Source organism: Neltuma alba, unplaced genomic scaffold (assembly GCF_004799145.2).
Source record: "Neltuma alba isolate B1F8T4 unplaced genomic scaffold, ASM479914v2 tig00005575_pilon, whole genome shotgun sequence".
In the NCBI taxonomy this organism is placed as follows: domain Eukaryota; kingdom Viridiplantae; phylum Streptophyta; class Magnoliopsida; order Fabales; family Fabaceae; genus Neltuma; species Neltuma alba.
In genome coordinates this window covers 39222-60662 of record NW_021634162.1, presented here as the reverse complement: position 1 = coordinate 60662, position 21441 = coordinate 39222, and the positions used below count along the sequence as shown (strand labels likewise).

At 33.2% G+C, this 21441-nt stretch overlaps 2 protein-coding genes across 2 annotated transcripts; both read left to right on the top strand.

The window, feature by feature from the left end:
- Positions 1-6794: 6794 nt before the first annotated feature.
- On the top strand, positions 6795-15979 carry LOC114748030 (beta-galactosidase 1-like). The gene is given in 21 exon segments (XM_028936387.1): positions 6795-6807; positions 9692-9888; positions 10025-10120; positions 10234-10346; positions 10453-10519; positions 10642-10734; positions 10863-11006; positions 11197-11285; positions 11404-11509; positions 11611-11623; positions 11626-11697; positions 12213-12331; positions 12415-12579; positions 12700-12878; positions 13011-13120; positions 13471-13580; positions 13749-13859; positions 13947-14057; positions 14221-14426; positions 14679-15015; positions 15310-15979. Coding segments are annotated over 20 exon segments (2538 nt in total). The 5' UTR covers positions 6795-6807; positions 9692-9702; the 3' UTR covers positions 15421-15979.
- Positions 15980-17318: 1339 nt separating this feature from the next.
- Positions 17319-21107, top strand: LOC114748031 (uncharacterized). Its single transcript, XM_028936388.1, has 6 exons — positions 17319-18011; positions 19528-19580; positions 20078-20165; positions 20260-20358; positions 20514-20638; positions 20770-21107. The coding sequence occupies exons 1-6, from the start codon at positions 17367-17369 to the stop codon at positions 20807-20809; spliced, it is 1050 nt and encodes a 349-aa protein (XP_028792221.1). The 5' UTR covers positions 17319-17366; the 3' UTR covers positions 20810-21107.
- Positions 21108-21441: the final 334 nt, after the last annotated feature.

The window sequence follows — 21441 nt, the reverse complement described above, 5'->3', positions numbered from 1 at the left end:
CTTAATAATGAGATAGATGACAATGAAAAAGAGATTAACCTATGGAAAAGTGGACTTGGCATATTTTTTATTTTTTTCCCCATGATTTATTTGATATATTTATTTTAATGGACCGAAATAATTCTAAAACTGTGAAAAGGGGGAGAGAAAAAAACAGAAAGTCAAGACGGATCATTATTACTCCTCCGGTCCTTAATATAGGACCCAATTTTTGAGTTAGTTTTGATCCTAAATATAAGAGCCCTTTCTCATATTTATCAATTTTCTCTAAATTACCCCTATGAATACTCCCTCAACCATAATCAAGTAAAAGAGGAAGATGGGGTATTAAGAAAGATGATTATGGTGTTTTAGGAAAAATGTGTCACTTTTTTTATAATTAACTAACTTACCTAACTTTCTTAATCTAATCAAATTAGTTAAATGGGTCTTATATTAAGGATTGGAGTAGTATTAGATTTGTAAATATGGTCAACACGGTTGTAATGTTTGGTCATCAAAAGCCTTTGCCTGGGGCCTCGGGCCCTACCTTTGGGTGGACCCCAGCAATTCAATTCTTAACTGGCTCCCAGCTAATCCCCAACGACAAATTATTACTCCAGTAAAAAAAAAAATACATATATTTTTCTTTATGGTTCTTTTATAAAAAAAATTTTAAACTAAAGTGCTATGAGTATGGATTAATTTTTGATTATCTAGGTGAAAAAAGTGAGTAAAACGTGGAGGATAATGACCTTTTTTCAAAAATCATGTTGATATATGCTGTAACAAAAAGGTGATTTTCACTGGATTTCATAAACAAAGTACATTATTCAAATTATTAATATAACACATGACTTGATATATATATATATATTTTATATTTTATATCAGCCAATAAGCGTGTTTTTTTTTATATTAATAATTCTTTTTTCGGGAGAAAAAAATAATGCCACAGTTGAGATTTTGAAATGAATAATTAAAAATCCTTTTTAAAAGGTGGCCTATCTATTCATTTCCCTAGTACATGTGTATGTAATGTTGATGGTTCTTTTGAAATGGAATTGACAAATTTTTTTTAAAAAAAACAGAATTATGAGTAACTTTGGCTAAAGTCGCTATAAAGGATATGTGGTTAATGAAGTAAATAATAGAGATTATAATTAAAGTTGACTATGTCTTGGAGGCTAATTCTCTAATAAGAAAATTATATTTACATTGATCTAAGGTGAACATAATTTTAGGGATTCAAAATGGTCTCTTTTTTTCCCAATCACAAATTAATTGCATATAATAAGATATAAAGATTAGGAAAAGTTAGGATGGACATGTTCCTACGTGTAAAGAGGGAAAGTAGGTCCCATACATAATTTTGTTACCTTCTGTCATTATTTGTTGCATAACACAACTCTGAACTCTTTTTAAGTGCTTTTTAAAGTTTTAAGTATGTTCTTTTTTTTTTTTGATAAAAAAATTTTAGAAAAGAGGCTGCGCTCACCTACGATCTAAAGGCAGATCACCTAACACTTGATCCACTGGGGCCTATCTCTAAGGGTACAGGAGCATGAAAAACAAGCCTTTTTTTCTGACCCAATAGGTAAGATTATCTCAGCTTCAGTTTTAAGTATGTTCTATTTCTAATGAGTCATTAGAATTTAGTTCAACTAAATTTTTTAGTTTTTTTTAAATGATTCTCTTGCAAATATAACAGCCTTGTGAATTATCAAATTCTATATATGGTTTTTGAAACTCTAAAATGATTAAATTTTGATTATGAAATCTGATGAGGAGAGGATGATATAGTAAAAAGATGAAGATTATTCAGACTGGTTTGGTTGGGATCTGAAGCTTCAAAATCAAAGCCTAATACTAAAACTAAAACAAGGTTTAGGCCCACATCGAAGCAGATACAACAACCAAAAGATTAAATTTTCTTTAAAAAAAAAAAAGATTATTAGTGGAAGACAGAATACGTCTATTTAATATGCACCATTGACTTTGATTCACTTTCATGGTCCCATTTCTGAAAAATCTCAGATAAATAAATGCTCTAACAAACATTTTTAAAGGGAAAAAAAATACTTGTGTATGGCGCCAGATATACTAATTACAATGAGAGCTTTGATAATTCCCTTGTAAGTAGGAGGTGATAAGTGTGATCATGCTTATAATCTCATGTCATTAATATCTACCACTCTAATTCAAAAAAAAAGAAGTGAGGCCCTAATTCACTATATGTCTTTCAAAATTATATTCTTCCAATTTTAAATGTAATACTCATTTTATGATATAATTTATTACATTATAAAATGAGTCTTATAGTTAGAATCGGAGGAGTAGTAATTTTCTTCAGACTATTCCTAATAATTATATATATTAAAGGGATTTTGATCAATGAATAGATTCAATGTATATGATTAAAGGTGACATTTTGAGGAAATTAACACATTTTTTATAAGTAACTTAGCTAACTAATTTTTTCATACCTGTAAATTAGTTACAAAGCCTGTAAATTTAGGACAAAAAAGAAAGAGTATAAAATAATATAATTTTTGGAAAAAAATTCAACCCTTCTATGAATTCTAGATCAGATTCAATGTACGTAATATTTAACACTAACATTAATTTTTTTAAAGAAAAATATGAAACATAATTAAGAAAAATGAAATTTATTTAAAAAAAAATCACAACGTACATTTTCATGGGGCCATGAGATGTGATTGACAAACAAGCTTCCCACTTGCAAAACAGCAGCAATTGATCATTGCTTGACTCATAAACAAGAGAGGAGCATGTCGGCTTCAAAAGATACTTACACTGAATACTTAATTTTAAATCCCTAATCATCCCAAACAAATGAAAATTAAAAAGAATGTTAAAAAAGAGCATTCAATAAGAAAATTAGAGAAAAAAAACAATTGAGTTTTTTTGAGCGAAAATCAATTAAATTAAGGTTCATAAATTATCTCTTGATTTCAATGCTGAAAACGAAATTTGGGGGGGGGGGGGAGAACCTTTAAACTTTAATCTCCTACCTCCCATGATTATAATTAAAGAATTTAAAGAAAAAGGAAAGCCTAAAGCTTGTGAAAGGATTTAATGTTTGGTAATTAATTTAGCCCATTTTCACCTAACATATTAGGCGATTTAATTAATAGAGAGTCTATATTTGAAATTGCCCACTAACGAGGGAAACATCATTTTCAATCTCAGTTTATATAATGAAGGACATCATCAACACTAGTCTCTCTTTTGTCGTTATCAAAGCAACAAAAAGTAAAGTTTCTTCCTTTCTCCCATAAATTATTCATTGCATGCACCGTCTTCAACTACATAAAACTTAAGTGCTATTCATTCACCCAAAAAAAAAAAAGGTTTAAGTGCTATTTTTAAAAATTTCTATGATAATAAAGCAAAACGATATATAAGTGAGATGGCAAAATATTTATATTTTTTAAGCTCAATGCTTATATCAGGTTCTTCATATTTATTATATCAAAATTTTTAATCATGATGACGTGTTCTATTTTTAAAATAATATCTTCAGTCCTAAATATAATATTTAATTTGTAGTGCAAATTACACTAGAAACTAGACCTTATATTTAGGAACAGAGGTAATATTATGATTTAACAACATTTATAAATTCATATGAAACAGAAAAAAGACCCATGACTATGTGTAATTGCAAAACTTGGCATAATAAATACTTTCTCCAGTCCTTAATATAAGATCTTGTTTGACTTTTATTTTGATCCTAAATATAAGATCCCAATCCATTTTGTCTATAATATTTGTGTATTTTTTTTTCAAGATGGTCGTTCTAATAATAGTAGTTTTAGCCAACACACTTGATTAGTAAAGATATTTTAGGAAAGATAATACCTATTTATTACAGATAACTAACTTAACTTATTTCTTTAATCTCCTCAAATTAGTCAATTAACTCTTATAATTAGGTTCAGAAGTAGTATAAGGAACTTGACCTAGGTTTTTTTTTAATAAATAAACAAGAAGTTATTGTTACAGTTTTCTTTTCTTCTTTGGGATAGAATGTTAGAGTTTTATTTAAAATTCTAAAAAATTACAACAAATTTGAACATCTTCTGCCATTATGTTACATGACTTCTCTCCAATGAAGAGAAATTTTCAAAAATATCTTACTCAATTTGCGATCCTATCTTATTTATAAATTTCTTTCGTGGAAGTCATAATGTTTTGCCGTGAAAGAAGTTGCAACACTTTAACAAAATCCAATTTCTACCAAACTCACTCACTAATGTCACTAAATATATACTGCTTCCGGTCCTAATTATAAAAGTCAGTTGACTAATTTGAGAAGATTAAATAAGTAAGTTGAGTTAGTTATTTGTCTTAAATAGGTGTTGTTTTTCCTAAATATCCTTACTAATCAAGTGTCTTAACTAAAACTATAATTATTAGAAGGATTATCTTAAAAAAATTGAGTAAATATAAGAGACAAAGTGGATCGAGATCTTATATTTAAGACAAAAATAAAAATCAAATAGGGTCTTATATTAAGAGCCGGATGTAATATTAGAGTTGATTATGTGCATTTGTAAACATACTTTGAAATAACCCCTTTTTTTTTTTTGGATATATTGATTGATCAATTGAAAACTATCACTCATATCATCAATCAATTAATATCCTATAAAAAGATTAGATTAAGTTTGCGGATGTCTTGTTCAACAAGCCATTAATAGAGAGTCCATAATAAGGAGGATTTTTCCTTATTTAATCTCTTGTTATTTATATCAAACAAGATAAATGTGTAGAAATGGTGTACACCCAACAACACTACGCGTTTATAGATGTATATTCCATGTGCTTGGTGTTTCCCACATTAATTATATGTTTCAATAATTTTGTAGAATCCAAATATTTGGATTTATTGTCCAATAAACAATATATATGAAGGTTTCTTGATTCCTTTGACGGAAAGCAAATCTTATCCACTTTCACTTTTTCTGCATTTCTTTAGTCTTCTGGGTTTCTCCAATTCCAAACATTCTCTGCAATTCTGGTCAGGTCCCCATGTTTGCACAACATGAATCCATTTTGTTTTCTCAATATACAATATTATCAATTTGAGCAGCTGGACAAATTAACTCATCAATAGAGCATGATATGTATTAATTATAATTAGTCTGGATAAATAATTTTTATATTATCAAATTATGCATACTTGTATGAAGTAACAAGTTAATGGGATTTACTATCAAGTTTTAATACATGGGACAGAAACTTTACATAACGTATAAGGTCCTATGGTGAGGTTATAAAATAAGGTTATTAGTCATTTATGAAATAAAGTTTTTAATCCATCTTCTTTGTTAAATAATTAACATGGGAATGTTTGAGACTGAGAATTACTCTTATGTCCCGTTTGGCATGAAGTATTGAAAATGAAGGATAGAGATTAAGATTGTCATTGAAAAAATTATTAAAATAGTATTTACAATGAGTAATTGCTTATTATATGAGATTAGGCAAATTCATAAAAGTAGGATTGGAAAACACCACTTTACCCTACGGTATTCCCTAATCTCACATACAGGGGTTTGACTAATCTCATATAACAAGCAATCTCTTATGCTAAATACTATTTTAATAGGTTTTCTCTATTCTAATCCCAATCCTTAATTTTTAATGCTTCCTATAAAAAACAACCTTAATGTATATAATCGATGATAGAGTTATGTAAAAGTAACTCGATATGCTTTATAAAATATGAGATCGACTTGAATTTTATGAACCGAAAAAAAAAAACCATATTAAAAGCATTACCATTTAATTTAATTATAATAATATTTAAATCATTATAAATGACTCGTACCAAATACCATACTTTGAAAATTACGCCTAATGTAGAATATGACACTTGGATTGGTAGGGTCTATGATTAGTTTTAGTGTATTTTGGTAGGGTTAAGGAAGAGGTTGGTGTTGGCAATGATGGAAACGCTAGTGGGAGAAGAGTATAGATGCAATGCAAGCATAGGCTTTCTTTTTTTGTTTAATTTTTGGAAAAATTTAATTAAATGGATATGGAAGGTGCACCAGAAAAAAAAAATCACTTTATATTGCTTCCTGCTTATAACTAAAAAAAAAAAAAAAACACCTTTTCCTTCCTTCTTTCTTTTCCTTTCTCCTTCCGCCAAGTAATCCATCCAATCCCTCTTTCTATTTCTCCAAGTCCATACGTCTCTTCTCCCTTTACCCCTCACTTCTCATCAATTCCGTTTGGCTGTGCTGATAGGAAAAGAAAATGGAAAAGTAATGTTCCGTTAAAGTTTGTTTGGTATGCTTCATACACTTTGCCATCAATTGAAGGGTATTATGAGAATAGGTTTCCACATTGTTCTTTCACACCAATAGGTGAGTGAAATAATGGTTCATTACACTAACCATATAAAAAGCCTTTGGTATCTTCTTTCTTTTTTAATGAAAAGGATATTTTTGTCATTTTACTTCTTCGAAGTTCCCAATTTTTTTACCATATTTTCCTAAAAACCAAACCATTTGAAAGGTATTCCTAGGAGATAAAAATAATAATAATAATCATAAAATAATCTTTCTCTCTTTTTCATTAAAAACCTTATTTTTTTTAGCATTCTTCTTTTTTTTTTTTGTGTGGGGGAAAAGTACTATAATGTTAGTTATGGGTTTGCATTTATGAGTGTAGAGAGAATTATGAATGAGATAGAGTGGTTGTGGAAACAAGTGGTTGCTGCTGAATCATATATACGAATGGCACAGTTATGAATCTCTAGCTTAGCTCTTTATCTTCTGTCTCCCTCTTATTATCAACACGCTTACAGCTGTATTACAAAGCTACGACTCTTCAACCCCTTCTGTTTTTTCATTAAAAAGCTCGTCACGTTACTACTCCTCGGATCTTAAATATACGACTCTTATACTAGTATATACTCCTCCAGTCCTTAATATATGACATAATTGTTGAGTTGGTTTTGGTTTTAAACATAAGACCCATTTATCATATTTTTCAATTTTCTCTAAATTACCCTTATAAATACTCCCTCAACCATAATCAAGTAGAAGAGGAAGATGTGGTATTAAGAAAGATGATTATGGTATTTTAAGAAAAACGTGTCACATTTCTTATAATTAACTAACTTACCTAACTTCTTTAATTTAATCAAATTAGTTAAATGGGTCTTATATTAAGGACCGGAGGAGTATAAGAATATCATATTTAGAACTAGAGAAGTATTATATTTTTATTATAATCAATTTAAACACATAAATATGTTAATGTCGAGTTCGAGCTCAAGACTTCAAACATAACGCATAACAACTTGTTATTAAATATAATAACTGGTTTTTAAAGAAAATTGACTCATTAGAATTCAATTTTCCACTTATTATTTTTGTGGAAGTATGTGTGAGTAGTTCCTCCTATGTAGTTGGGAAGGTATGACAATTAATTTTACCTTTCATATTTTGAGAAAAACAGATACTACTTTTTTTTTTTGGGTTTGGATAAAAAGATCAATTATATAAAAACAAATACTACTTTTATCTTTATTATTTGGAGAAAAGCAATTCCCCTTCTACCTTATGTATTAAAAAACATTGGCTTATTGCTTTAAACTCGATCACAAATTTATAGCCTCAACTCCCACCAAATTATAGATGGGGAAAAAAAGTCAATGTTGTCGAAAGTGAATTGAGCATTAAATTAGTTTTTCTTAATAAAAAGGCAAATGATATTAATAAAAAGATCAACACCACAAGTTCCCAACTAACAATGATCAGCAAGAAAATAGATATAAAAGATATAGGAAAAGAGTTTAGAACTTTTAACATTTCGAGAAAATAAGTGTAAGAAAGAAATAATGTCGTCCGTAATGATATTTCCTGATCCCGCTATTATACTTTTAAGATGATTAAATTGCTTTATAACGACCATAATTGTGATTGGAGAAGTATAAAAGCAGGAAAAAAAAAAGAATTCACAGTCTAGAAAGCATCTAGTACTTAACAATTTGCTTTAGTGAAAAAGATTGTTCTTTAAAATATAATGTGATGAATTAACATTCAAATTCCTTTTAAAAGAGGTGTTTACATTCAGTACCCAACAGTGTCTCGAATATAATCGAATAAAATTGTCTCCAATAAAATGATACATATGTTTAGCAAAAAATATTTTTTAAAATAATACCTAAGGAAAAAAAATGAAATTAAACATTATTTATTCATATATTTTTAAATAATACATCCGGTTACATCCAAACAAATATAATTCTTTTTAATCTCACGTATACCCGACTCAAATACTATTTATTGTCTATTACATCACCAAAATCATTAATTATGCTAGATCAATTATTCAACTAAACTAGCATAAGCTTTCGTAATTAACCAAAAATACTGATAAATCATGAAATATATATGCACTATTAAAGGAAAACCAACCAAAAAACAAATAAGAATACGAAATAACATAGTTTTGGCCTTTTGGTTTATTAATTTTGTTAACAAGAAAAAAGCGGTTATTATTATTTTATTTTATTTTTGGGAGAATTACAATGAGATTCTATGCAAAAAAAAATAAAAAAAATCCCAGAAATTGTTATTCTTCACTTTAAAACTTGTCATTGTAAGTTGCTCAAGTTGTTATTGGACTTTTTAGTAGTTATTTTTCTAATTTGGAACTTGATTATAATTCTCTTTTTTATTTTTTCTGCGTGTAGACGGCGACAAGAAGTTCACGTGACTTTGTAAGTGGGAGAAGTGAGCAGGAAATGAAGTAGGAACCGACCGTATTGGGATTGATCCTTTGGTTAGAGAATCTTTCTGTCGTTTTGTATTTTGGTGAAAATCTCACTGTCGTTTTAAATTAGAAGGAACATAACAGGGTTGGGAGGGACTGCCAATCATCCGTGTTTGGAAGAAAACTGTTTTTCTTAGTGCTATTTTATCACTCGTTTTATTAAATTTTTGACACGAATATTATTTATTATTTTTTTAGAACTCTATATATCAAATATGAATAATAAAAATTGTTGAATTTTAAAATAGTGTTAATGATGCTTCAAATTTTTTTTAGCTCTATAAAACACAATAGAAATGATTTATAAATAAAACTAGAGGGATAATGTTTATTTTAATATATGTTTTCTTGATGTGAAAAAAATACAAATGAAGAAATTAAAGTAAAATTTATTTTAAATTTTTTTATATACATTTGTGTTTCTTACAGATATTATATGCATTTATGGTAACATTCAAAAATATTTATCTATTTATAAGTACATTTCTTTTACATCTCTGTATCCTATAAATACAGTAAAAGAAATAAAAAATTCATTGGATGGCGCGGAGCGCCAGTTGAAGTGAAGGACAAGGAGTGGGTCCCACTCTCTCCCCGAGAGCCTCCAACAGAGTCTTCACCTCGCAGTGTTTAAAAGCAGCTGCAAAGCACCTTCGTTGTAAGCAAAATTCATCTCTTTTCAAACTTGTCAAAATTAAAGCGCTCTTCTTTTCTCTGAAAAACCTCTCATTTTTTCTCTCATCACTTTCCTTCTTCAGCTATCTCTTCTTCAATAACGTTTCACACTTGAAAAAGAGTAAATTAAGGAAAAGGCCATCCATCCAAGCATATAAAATAAAGTGCAAGGGAAAGGCCAGTGCTTTACCAAGCTGAGGGAGAAGAACATTACTTTTTTTACTGTTCATGGTACTCATGGGCTTCTTCAAGCTCACTATAATGTGGAATGTGCTGCTGGTTCTGGTTCTAGCAAGTTCACTTGTTGGTTCTGCTTCAGCTTCTGTGTCTTATGATCGCAAAGCCATCACTATCAATGGCCAAAGAAGGATTCTCCTCTCTGGATCCATTCATTACCCAAGAAGTACCCCCGAGGTATTCATTTCACTATTACTCTGAAATGTGCTTCGTCAATCTCTCTGCTTCTTCATCATTTCAAGCTCACCCATGGCTCCCTCTTTGTTTTTATCAAATGGGTAGCTAAAGTTTCTATCTTTTTTATCGGTTTCAGATGTGGCCGGATCTTATTCAGAAGGCCAAGGACGGTGGTTTGGATGTTATCCAGACTTACGTTTTCTGGAATGGTCATGAACCTTCACCGGGCAAAGTAATCAACGATTGCAACTACTTTTGCTTTTGCAGTTTTAACAGTGCATTTTTTATTTGGGTGGAATAGTAACAATAACTAATTTGTTTACTGCTTTTCCTTCTTTATTTTAGTATTACTTTGAAGGCAACTATGATCTGGTGAAGTTCATAAAGTTGGTGAAGGAGGCAGGCCTTTATGTTCATCTGAGGATTGGCCCTTATGTCTGTGCTGAGTGGAATTTTGGGTAATGAAATGGAAACTTTGATTTGCTTTTGTGACAAATTAATTTTTTTTTTTTTTCATGTCTGAACCATATATATCTAAACACAATCAATTTGATCTGTTTGCAGGGGTTTTCCTGTTTGGCTGAAGTACATTCCAGGTATCAACTTCAGAACAGACAATGGGCCTTTCAAGGTGAGACAACTCTCATCCCTTTACCTGTAGAATCGCCAAAACAAAATCTCTACCTTTTCCTCTTTGAGTAATCTGATTAGCTTCTAATGATTATTTTAAATTTTTATATTGCTATGGTGAAGTTCCAAATGCAAAAATTCACCAACAAAATCGTCAATATGATGAAAGCAGAAAGGTTATTCGAGTCGCAGGGCGGTCCTATAATTCTTTCCCAGGTAGACAAAACACCCTCTTTGCCTTTTGCTTAATCTAATAGCTTGTTTTAGAATATCTAGTCTCGTCCTTGAGAAGAAAAGAGAAAGGGTCCCCTGAGTTATATTTTCAAACATTTTTTGGTATACAGATTGAAAATGAATATGGACCTATGGAGTCTGAAATTGGTGCTCCTGGTAAAGCCTATACTCAATGGGCAGCTCATATGGCTGTAGGACTTGGTACGGGTGTTCCATGGGTCATGTGCAAGCAAGATGATGCTCCTGATCCTATTGTAAGTGCATCTCGGCTGTGTCTTTCTCGGAATTATTATCATTGTCATTATTATTTATTCTTTTTTTCCTTCTCTTGACCAAAGAAATGTTTCATATGCATGCAAATTTTAATCACTGAGCTTCATACTTGAAGGTTGAAACTAAAACTCCCAATTTTTTAGCTTCTAATTTCACGGTAAATTTTGACAGATCAACAGTTGCAATGGCTTCTATTGTGATTATTTCTCTCCTAATAAGGCCTATAAACCAAAGATGTGGACAGAAGCTTGGACTGGCTGGTACAATAATTTGTTGCTTGTATTTGGCTCGTCATTTTTTTTCACTTCTGCAGTCTTACTGAGAACAAGAAACACAAAAACCAGAGAAGTAACCTAGAAGTTCCTTCCCTGAATGCAGGTATACTGAGTTTGGAGGTCCTGTTCCTCACCGACCAGCTGAAGACTTGGCGTTTTCAGTTGCAAGGTTTATACAGAAAGGGGGATCATTTGTAAACTATTACATGGTATCATCTTTGTCCCATGAACTCAATAAGCAACCGCGTGATTTTGTTTTTTAAATTTATTTTTTATGACAGAACAAAATCCCTTTATTTTTTCATTTCAGTACCATGGAGGAACAAATTTGGTCGAACTGCTGGTGGTCCATTCATTGCTACAAGCTACGATTATGACGCACCTATTGATGAATTTGGTATGCACAGCGATCTTATGTATGACCAATAAGCACTGATGTGTTTCGCTTTTAAAGCTTCCAATTCAGTAGTTACATCACTTGACGTTAACTGAAAATTGAAGCCTGTTTTATTCAGTTTTATCAATTTTGTTGTGACCCTTGGGAATGAATAATGTTCTCTGTAATTCCACTTTAGTATGCCATGCTCCAAAATGTCGTTTTTTTGTGGGAGCAGAACCCATCTGTTGATGTGTGACAGTGAAAATATAATATTTGACTGGGAGACGACTTCCATCAGCCAGTATTTCGGTTTGTCTATTAGTGTAATATGTAAAATGAATACTGTTGACCATTCTGCTTGTTGAATATCTCACATATCTAGTTGATTTTATTCCTTGTCAGTGGTCCATTTAGTCTCTTATATTCATATATACCCAAGGAAAAAGTAAACTTATCGTCATGTAGAAGTAAGCTCATCTAGTTTCTCTCCTGTATAAATTTTGAGTAGCAACACTTCTTCTTCCTTTATGCAGGACTGCCTAGACAGCCAAAGTGGGGCCATCTGAAGGATTTACACAGAGCAATAAAACTCTGTGAACCTGCTTTGGTATCTGCAGATCCTACTGTATCACGGCTTGGAAACTATCAAGAGGTCTAATAACAAAGTTCACCCCCCCAAAAAAAAAAAAAAATCAATCCTAAGAACTAATAAGTTTCTTTTAACTTTTTGTCCAGGCTCATGTCTTCAAATCAAAGTCAGGAGCTTGTGCTGCATTCCTTGCAAATTATGACCCAAGATCTTTTGCAACAGTGTCGTTTGGAAATATGCATTACAACCTACCCCCATGGTCTATAAGCATTCTTCCAGATTGCAAGAATACTGTCTATAACACTGCAAGGGTGAGAAAACAAATTAAATGGCTGTTTATTTCATATGTTTAGCTGGGTCAATTATAACAGAGATTTTAGTCACAGACTAGATTGACCAACTGATCAAGTAAATAAAATATCTCTGTGCAGGTTGGGTCTCAGAGTGCACTGATGAAAATGACTCGTGTTCCTATGCATGGAGGACTTTCTTGGCAAGCATTCAATGAAGAGACAACCTCTACTGATGATAGCACCTTCACCACTTCTGGCCTTTTGGAGCAGATAAATACAACGAGAGATGCATCTGATTACCTGTGGTACTCCACAGAGTAAGAAACTCATAACTCTGCAACTAGCTTTCTCCATTTATTTTCCCTACTATCTTTGGCTAGACTCTTCATTGATAAAGCTGATTATTCATTCCTTGTTCAAATTTTAATACTCATTCCTTTTCTTTTCAGTGTTGTGATTAATTCCAATGAAGGCTTTTTGAAGAATGGAAAGGATCCTGTTCTTACAGTCTTGTCTGCTGGACATGCTTTGCATGTTTTTGTCAATGGTCAGCTGGCAGGTGAGCAGCATAGCTTTTTATGCAGAATACCGACACATCCATTTTTTTATGAACAATCCCAAGAATTTAAAAAATTATTCCAATTCCATACCTTTTCTTTCCTAGTAAGATCCATTTTCCTTTTTTAAATCCAAGGTTTGTTTGTGGGGAAAGTCACTTGATGTATGCTTCAGGGGAATTGATAGAATTAGAAGGCATAATCGTTCAGTATCTGATCTGGTGATTTTTTACAAGCTTGATGGAAACCCTTAATTTAGCTTCGTTATCTTGCTTTTAACAACTCTACCACGCTGTTTTATATTGCAAGCTTATAATTTTTGGCTGAGCATTTTACTCTTTTCTTATGGCAGGAACTTCATTCGGAAGTTTAGAATTCCCAAAGCTAACGTTTAGTCAAAGCGTGAAGTTAAGAGCTGGTGTTAACAAAATCTCCCTGCTAAGTGTTGCAGTTGGACTTCCGGTCTGTCTGTCTATCTCTCCCTTTCCTTCTCTCTCTCTCTCTCCACACACACACACACACACCCCATGCATTGAAGAATATATCCTTTCCCTATTTTGATTTTCCAGCAATAAAGCTGAGTTATGAACTTGACTAAATAACCCTGTCCTGATTTTTGTTGACATACAGAACGTTGGTCCACATTTTGAACGATGGAATGCTGGCGTTCTTGGCCCAATTTCATTAGACGGTCTCAATGAGGGAAAAAGGGACTTGTCATGGCAGAAATGGTCCTACAAGGTTCTTTTTTTGAAACGTTTGTGTGCTTCCTGTATCTTCTGTTGCTGGATTTTCCTTAAGATTCATTGGAGGTTATGCTTCTTTCAGGTTGGCCTTAAAGGTGAAGATATGGGTCTTCATTCTCTCAGTGGTAGTCCATCAATTGAGTGGACTCAGGGATATTGGGTTGCAAGAAGACAGCCATTGACTTGGTTCAAAGTGAGGACCACAAAGACTCTATCTTTGGTTTTGCTTAAAAACATGATTATACTGACCTTTTCATAACTTCTTAACATCCACTCTTTAATTGCATTACTAGTAATCATCATTAATAATACTAAAAGTAGTGACATAACTTAACATCCTTTTAATATTATTACAGACAACTTTTGATGCCCCGCGTGGAGTTGCGCCGCTGGCTTTAGACATGGGCAGCATGGGCAAAGGTCAAATTTGGATAAATGGACAGAGCCTTGGTCGCTACTGGCCTGCCTACAAAGCCTCTGGAACTTGTGGTGACTGTGATTATGCTGGAACTTATAGTGAGAAGAAATGCAGTAGCAACTGTGGCGAGGCTTCTCAAAGATGGTGAGAAATAAGTAACTTTCGCTGAAGTCAAATTGAATGTGTTGGATCTTATTGTTCAAAAGATTTTAACTTAGTCCCTATAGTTCTACAAATCTCAGTCTCTGCTGTGAATATAAAAACGTCATGAAACTTTAAGGACAAAATCAGTAATTTATCTTTTTCTTTCTTTTCTTTTTTTGGTTCAAAAAACAGAAAAAAAGGAAATGCTGGTGAGGAGCTATTAGCAAACTTACTAGTGATTTATGATTTCAGGTATCATGTTCCTCAATCATGGCTGAAGCCAACTGGAAACTTACTCGTTGTGTTTGAAGAAATGGGTGGAGACCCCAATGGAATATTTTTGGCTAGAAGGGATATAGATAGAGCATGTGCTGATATATATGAGTGGCAACCAAACCTCATAAGTTATCAGATGCAAACTTCTGGTAAATCTAGCAAACCAGTGAGACCAAAAGCTCATTTGTCATGTGGCCCGGGCCAGAAAATCTCCTCCATCAAATTTGCTAGCTTCGGTACTCCAATAGGGTCCTGTGGAAACTTCCGTGAAGGAGGCTGCCATGCGCACAAGTCATACGATGCCTTTCAAAAGGTATTAATTCTTCTTCATTCTGTCGTTTATTGTCTGTGCTTTCAATTTCCACTTATTTGAAAATTTCTTTCCATGAAAGTATCATTTTTTCAACCCCTACTGTTACAAAGAAGCACTTAGTATTTGGCCAAACAGATAAAACAGTGCCTAAGAAACACAAATTTCAAGGCTTTGTTTACAAAATCTTATTACTTCAATTCCGTAGGCCATGTGATCCTTTTAGTTTACTGCTTCTTTTGGCTTCTTCTAAGTTCCTACTTGGATCACTATTCAATATTGAGTTTGCTGTTTCAGAATTGTGTTGGGCAGAACTCATGCACAGTGGCCGTGTCTCCTGAAAATTTTGGAGGAGACCCATGCCCAAACGTCATGAAGAAACTCTCAGTGGAGGCCATCTGTACCTGATGAAGATGATGATTATTATTCCCAGAAAACCAAAATGGGGATAAAGTTACCAGGGTGATCTTCACTATTGTTTTTTTTTTTTTCCTTCTTTCCCCCACCGTGCATAGATCTTTTAGTGATCAACCAAGTCTACCACTACAATACAAGATAGCCCTCAAGCATTGATTTGCTTTGGCTCTTTACCAAGGTGAAGTTGCAGAAGAAACACAACACTCCTTGGTTAAAAAGTCTGTAGGGAGATTGCTGATAAGATGATTGTGGATTTCTGTGAATAGAGTATTGGTATTCTATCTTCTGCCTAATTCAAAAGGTTAAGAAGTAAAACTGAAGAATCATTGCTGCTAGATGCACATTGAGACGATGGTAATTGAGTCCATGTGCAAAAAAATGTTTCCTGTTGTTTCAGTGTTGAAGAAGCCTCTTGCTTCCTGTAGTATTATTTTTAATTCCCTCTTGTAATCTTCTGAGAGGCAATTTTAGTTGCTTCTTTCTTTCTTGTATGAAACGTCCCAAGCCAATAAGATCTGGTACATCATTTTGATGTGGTTGTTGAATTCAATTATTGCCTTTTGACATTACCATCATCTTACACTTAATTCACGCCTAGCCTATATATAAAAGAATTCATGAAGTAATCAATATTTTACAATAAAATCAATGGGAAAGGTATGACAATAACGTGCATATATACTAATGATGAGCCAAAAAAGGGTTATCTTGGTTAGTCTTGACTTGAGAATTCGGCAACCTGCTACATCAGTAACATCAAGGCCAATGAGAAGTATATGGGCATGTGTGTGTGTGTGTAGAGAGGGAGAGAGATGAACAGAGAACGTACACACGTAGTTCAGATTGTTTCATGCTTCAACCTTTGCCTTCTTGCTTCATCAGTAGATATGAAAATCTGGACAGCCTAGCTAGATTTCATGTATAATCTTTTTAAAGATTTTTATTTTATTTTTATTTCTTAAAAACAATATACAAAAGAAAATAATTTTCTCCCTATATATCTTAACAATTCAAAGAGATTGTTGACTGTATTTAACATATCAAATAAAGTAATGAACAAACATGTATAATCACAAATTACTTGTATATTTATTTACCATCATTGATTTTACATAATTATATTTTCTGCCATAGAATATCCATATATAATTAATGTGATAATTATTAAATTTAATAAGGAAACAAACAAAATCATGTTTTGTAATAAAATATTAAACAAAAAAAAAGGAAAGGATGTCCATTCATATTATTCATTCTCATCTGAACTCACCATAAAACAAAGACACATTCCTTCACATGAAGTACAACCAAATCGAATCTAAGCGAGATGGTGAAGCACCATCCGTTCAACTGTTCAATTCCCTCTTAAAATCTGCAAGATATTTTTCAGACAAAAATGATTGATTTTTGTTGAACAAAAGAAGCGTTATACAACCTCCGATCCTAATTATGAGAACCAATTAACTAATTTGAAGAGATTAAAAAAGTAAGTTGAATTAGTTATTTGTCTTAAATATGTGTTGTCTTTTCTAAAATATCCTTACTAATAAAGTGTATTGACTAAAACTATCATTGTTAGAAAGGTTACTTTGGAAAAAAATGTATAAATATGAGAGACAAAATAGATTGGGGTCTTATATTTAAGACCAAAATAAAAGTCAAATAGGATCTTATATTAAGGACAGGAGGTAGTAATTATCATCTTGGTTTTTTTTAAAAAAGAAAAAAGAAAAAAAAAAGGTTCCTATTGCTAATCTAAAAGAGATGTGGCCCACCATCATCACTTTAGCCCCAAACTGAAGGAAACAGATCAAAAATTGAACCTTCAAAGCGGCTAAACTCGCTGCGGGATTTCCATTACTTTGCTTTCACAATTCTTCTTTCCCTTTCCCCCCCTCTCTCAATGACACGCTTCTTCTTCTTCTTCAACATCTTCCATGGCCGCTTCTTTACCTTCCTCACAAATCTTCCGTCTCTTTCATTCTAAACAATCAATCATTCCTCTGTATCATCATCATCATCGCCAAATGCACGATCCCTTTTTCTGTGTCGCCCTTCTCATCTTCTCCGCTTCTCTTCTTTCTTTCATCTTTACCGCCTTCTCTGTTTATAAGAAGCTCTCCAGACCGGAACGAAAGGGGGCGGCCCGGAATCCGGATACGAACTCCGCCCCGACGTCGACTGTGGAGCATTCTGTGTCGGAGGCTGGGGACAGAGTTAGTCAACCCAACGAAACCAACCCGAACCATTCGCTCTTGCTCGAGGTGTTGCCATCCGATTCTACGAAATGGACCACTGTGCTCGACGAGAAAGGTGGCGATGACCCAAATCGAGACTCTACGGATGAGGGCCAGACGGGGAAGAAGAAGAAGAGGAAGGCGAAGAAGAAGAAAGCGAATTCTTCGGCTGAAGATGGAGGCGAAGGGTTGCGAGCGAGTTCGGATTCGGATTCCGGGCTTCGACTGGAATCCGTTTGCTTGTACCCGTTCACCTCTTCTAGTAGCCCTATGCAGAGGAAGATCAAGCAACAGTATGATGAGCTTGTCAAGTGCCACGAGGCGAAGAAGTTGACATTACAACAGGTTATACCCATCCGAGTGATTGTTGTATTGTTCATCTTACTTTATGTGTGTGTGTATTAAAAACCATTGTTTTGATCTTGAGTTAAAAAGAAGTATCTTTTGTCTAGGAATCCATTTCTGGTTTTGGAAGCGGGTAATTTATTGATAGATGCAATTATGCAGCCTACAAATGCTTGCTTTAATGTTTTTACGACTTTTTGTTTCCATATCTGCAATGCGGAGTTGAATTGCCTTCTAGGTTTTACCAGTGAATCACAATATCTATTTAGCCTTGGTGGTCCAGCTTATTATGCCGTTGGGCTGATTCCAAAAGTGAAGCAATCCAATGATATTGTCCTGATATCAACTTGAGTTGCTTGATTAGGTCGGTCTGTGTAGCATTTTTTTAGCTTGTATAATATAGAATTATGAGCTTCGTATTGGGTGATGCGGGTGGGGTGACCTATCACCTGTTTGAAATTTTGCAGAAGCAGTTTCTGAATTTGGATGAGTAGGTTTGGGGAGTACATGTTCAGGATCTTCGGAGGTATGCTATAAATATAGCGCAAATGTATAGAAATAAAATATGCATGGTTAATGTTTGGTAACATTAGCTAATTTTATATTAGAGGGAGTAATAGATAATTGTTTAGATTGCCAGAGAGAGCTGTTTTGATATAAATATGCTCTTTTATGTAAGGTTGTGCAAGGAAAACAAAAAATATTTTTCATGTGTAGTGAAAAGCAGAAAGACAAACTAGGCTATGATCTGTTTCAGGATCTGGAACGGTCAGAAAAAACATGACAAAGTATTCTGTGTTGCGAACTGCATCCTCTATAAAATCTAGGTTAGCCTCAAAACATGATTGAGATGCTAAGCATAGCCAGAGTTGCAAAACGTGCCATGTGTTTGAGGCAAATCAGAAGTTTCTATATTGCTTTAAAATAGATGAAATGAATCATGATCATTTTCTAGAACAATTTTGTTTTAAGATATAAACCAAAACCTTCATTCAAAACTCTAAGTACAACTACAAGGAAACGTGCAAGATTATCTTTGAGCGTAACCCACCTCTAGACTACTAGATGGATTATGGTAGAAAAAATCATCCTCTATAATACGAGCTACCTAGCTGAAAAGTGAGCATTCTCATTCTACTCTCTATATACAAAATTAAGGTTTATAAACCAATTTCTACACAGCATCTTCCTAGTTTCAACAATAACCTCATGAAAAGGGTGATGACCATGAAGGTCTCTTGTGATTCTATTGATTGCTTCAACGCAAGGATTCTGGTCTTTCAAATGAAAATGCCTAGAGCTGTCAAAAAATGAACTGTAATTTGATCAGACTTTTAAATTTTGGTTATTTCAAGGAGCAAATTTAGCAATGAAGCATGTTCTGTCAGAAAATGAAAGATTTTCCTGTCACTTTTTATTTTCAAAATATGGATTATTTCAAGATGAGATGCTGGCAGCAATTGTATTTGAATATAACCACCTTAGAAGTTAAATAACCTGCTCGTTTGTGATGCAGGTTGTACAGTTTGCTAATAGTTTGGTTGATGCTAGGAATGAGCTACAGCACAAGTACGTCTACATATCCTAAAAATGCTTCTTTGGTAGAATTCTGTGTATTTCATTTGTCCTCTTGAAAAATTATTCAAAGATGTTATATCGTAGTGTTCTTCCTAGTTGATAGAATACAATGACATTGTACATTCCCTGAAGTCGATCCCTCTAGCTGATCCCACCTAGTGGAGAAAACCGGATAAGGCTTCTTCTTCTTTGTTGTTGTAGTTGGCACAATTGCAACCACAGGGAACTCAGTAACCTGAATGTGGTTATATATGTATTCAGTCTTTATGATAGGTTAAATTTTAGTATAATTAATTTGCTGGTGTTTGTGACTTTCGCTTATTATTTGAAGCATCTGACCTGTATTGTATGGAAATGTATTCTCGTGAAATTTGCGTCCACAATTCGAATTGAAATTCGGTGTAGGAGTGCATTCAAATTCTTATCAAATGAAAAAACATTTTAATTTCCCCTGTTATTCTGATTGCTTTTTTTTCTTACCATGATAGGGCTGATACAATCCAACGTAAGTTTGTTATCACAAAGGCACTATTATTTAAGGCAGACAGGTCTTCTTTTGACCGCCTTCGTCAACAGGTTTGTTAGTTTGCAAGATCTTTCAAAGTAAAAGTTTCCGTCATCTTAAGGATGCAGTCACTTCCATTGTGTAACCAACTTTGTAATATTTTAGATATACAAGCTGGAACTAGAACAAAAGCGACTAGAGGAGGATGCTTTTGTTTACAACTGGCTTCAAGAACAGCTTAAACTGTCACCTGCTTACAAGAAGGTATAGCCCTGTAGTCTTCAACTTCTCTATTCCACTGTCGTTGCTAATTGAGGAAGAATTTTTGTAAGGAGATGGGTAAAGCCTCCTCTCTAAAGGCGTTCTTCTAAACCTTGTCGCAAACAATGCTGATTCTGCAATCCTCTCTGCCTTTACAGATGCTTGAAATTGGAACTTGCATGGAGAAGGAAAAATCCTGTGAACCTGGGGAGAACGAAGAAAATGAGTTTGCTGACATTTCATTTGAAGAATTATTAGCGCGAGAAAAAAAGGATTCATTTTGGTTAGTTGATTTCCTATATCAACCTTTTTTATACCAACCTTTTTATACTTTGGAAAGTTTGGTGTCTCCATTCTGTTTCTATCCTTAAAATCAGTTGCTCACCTATAATTCCTCTTTCCATACCTGTGTAGGCAAAAAGCTGCAAAGTCCAGGCAATGCTCGAGCTCATGAATGACAGTGCTAGGTTGGCTGACTGTAACCGTTGTTACTTTAACATGTGTACATTCAAATCCCACGTTTTTAATCTTGTACTGTCACAGAAACGTTCATTTTGGTTATGTTTTTGTGGAATAGTTAGATGAAACAAGAATCTCTGAATTTCCTATCGGTGCTTAGAAGGTAGAATATAGAATGGAATGGAATGGAATGAAATCAAATGGAAAAAATTATGAACTAAAATTATCTATTCTCAAAAGTAGCAAGTGAAAGAATTATTGTAAAATAGCAAGAATATACTGGATATTATATATCTTGATTAATATGCAAGGGAAAGAAAATACCTTCCTCAACACGATGTTCTTCTCTGGTTGCAAAGCAGGGGAAGAGCCTTTTTTTTTTTTTTTTTTAATGCCACTGCAAGATGAGAGCTTCCTAAGTACATTATGGAGCATCTAGAATGCTTGATATTGGGTTGAAAAACTTATTAAAAGAATGTTTGGTATGGGGAATTGTTTGTTAATTGGGATTGAGTAAATCTATATAGATGGGGTTGGGGAATATGATATTTTAGTGGGTTTGCCTAATCTTAAATAACAAGTAAATTTTTATATTCAATAAGTTTTCTCAATCTTAATTATTACTTT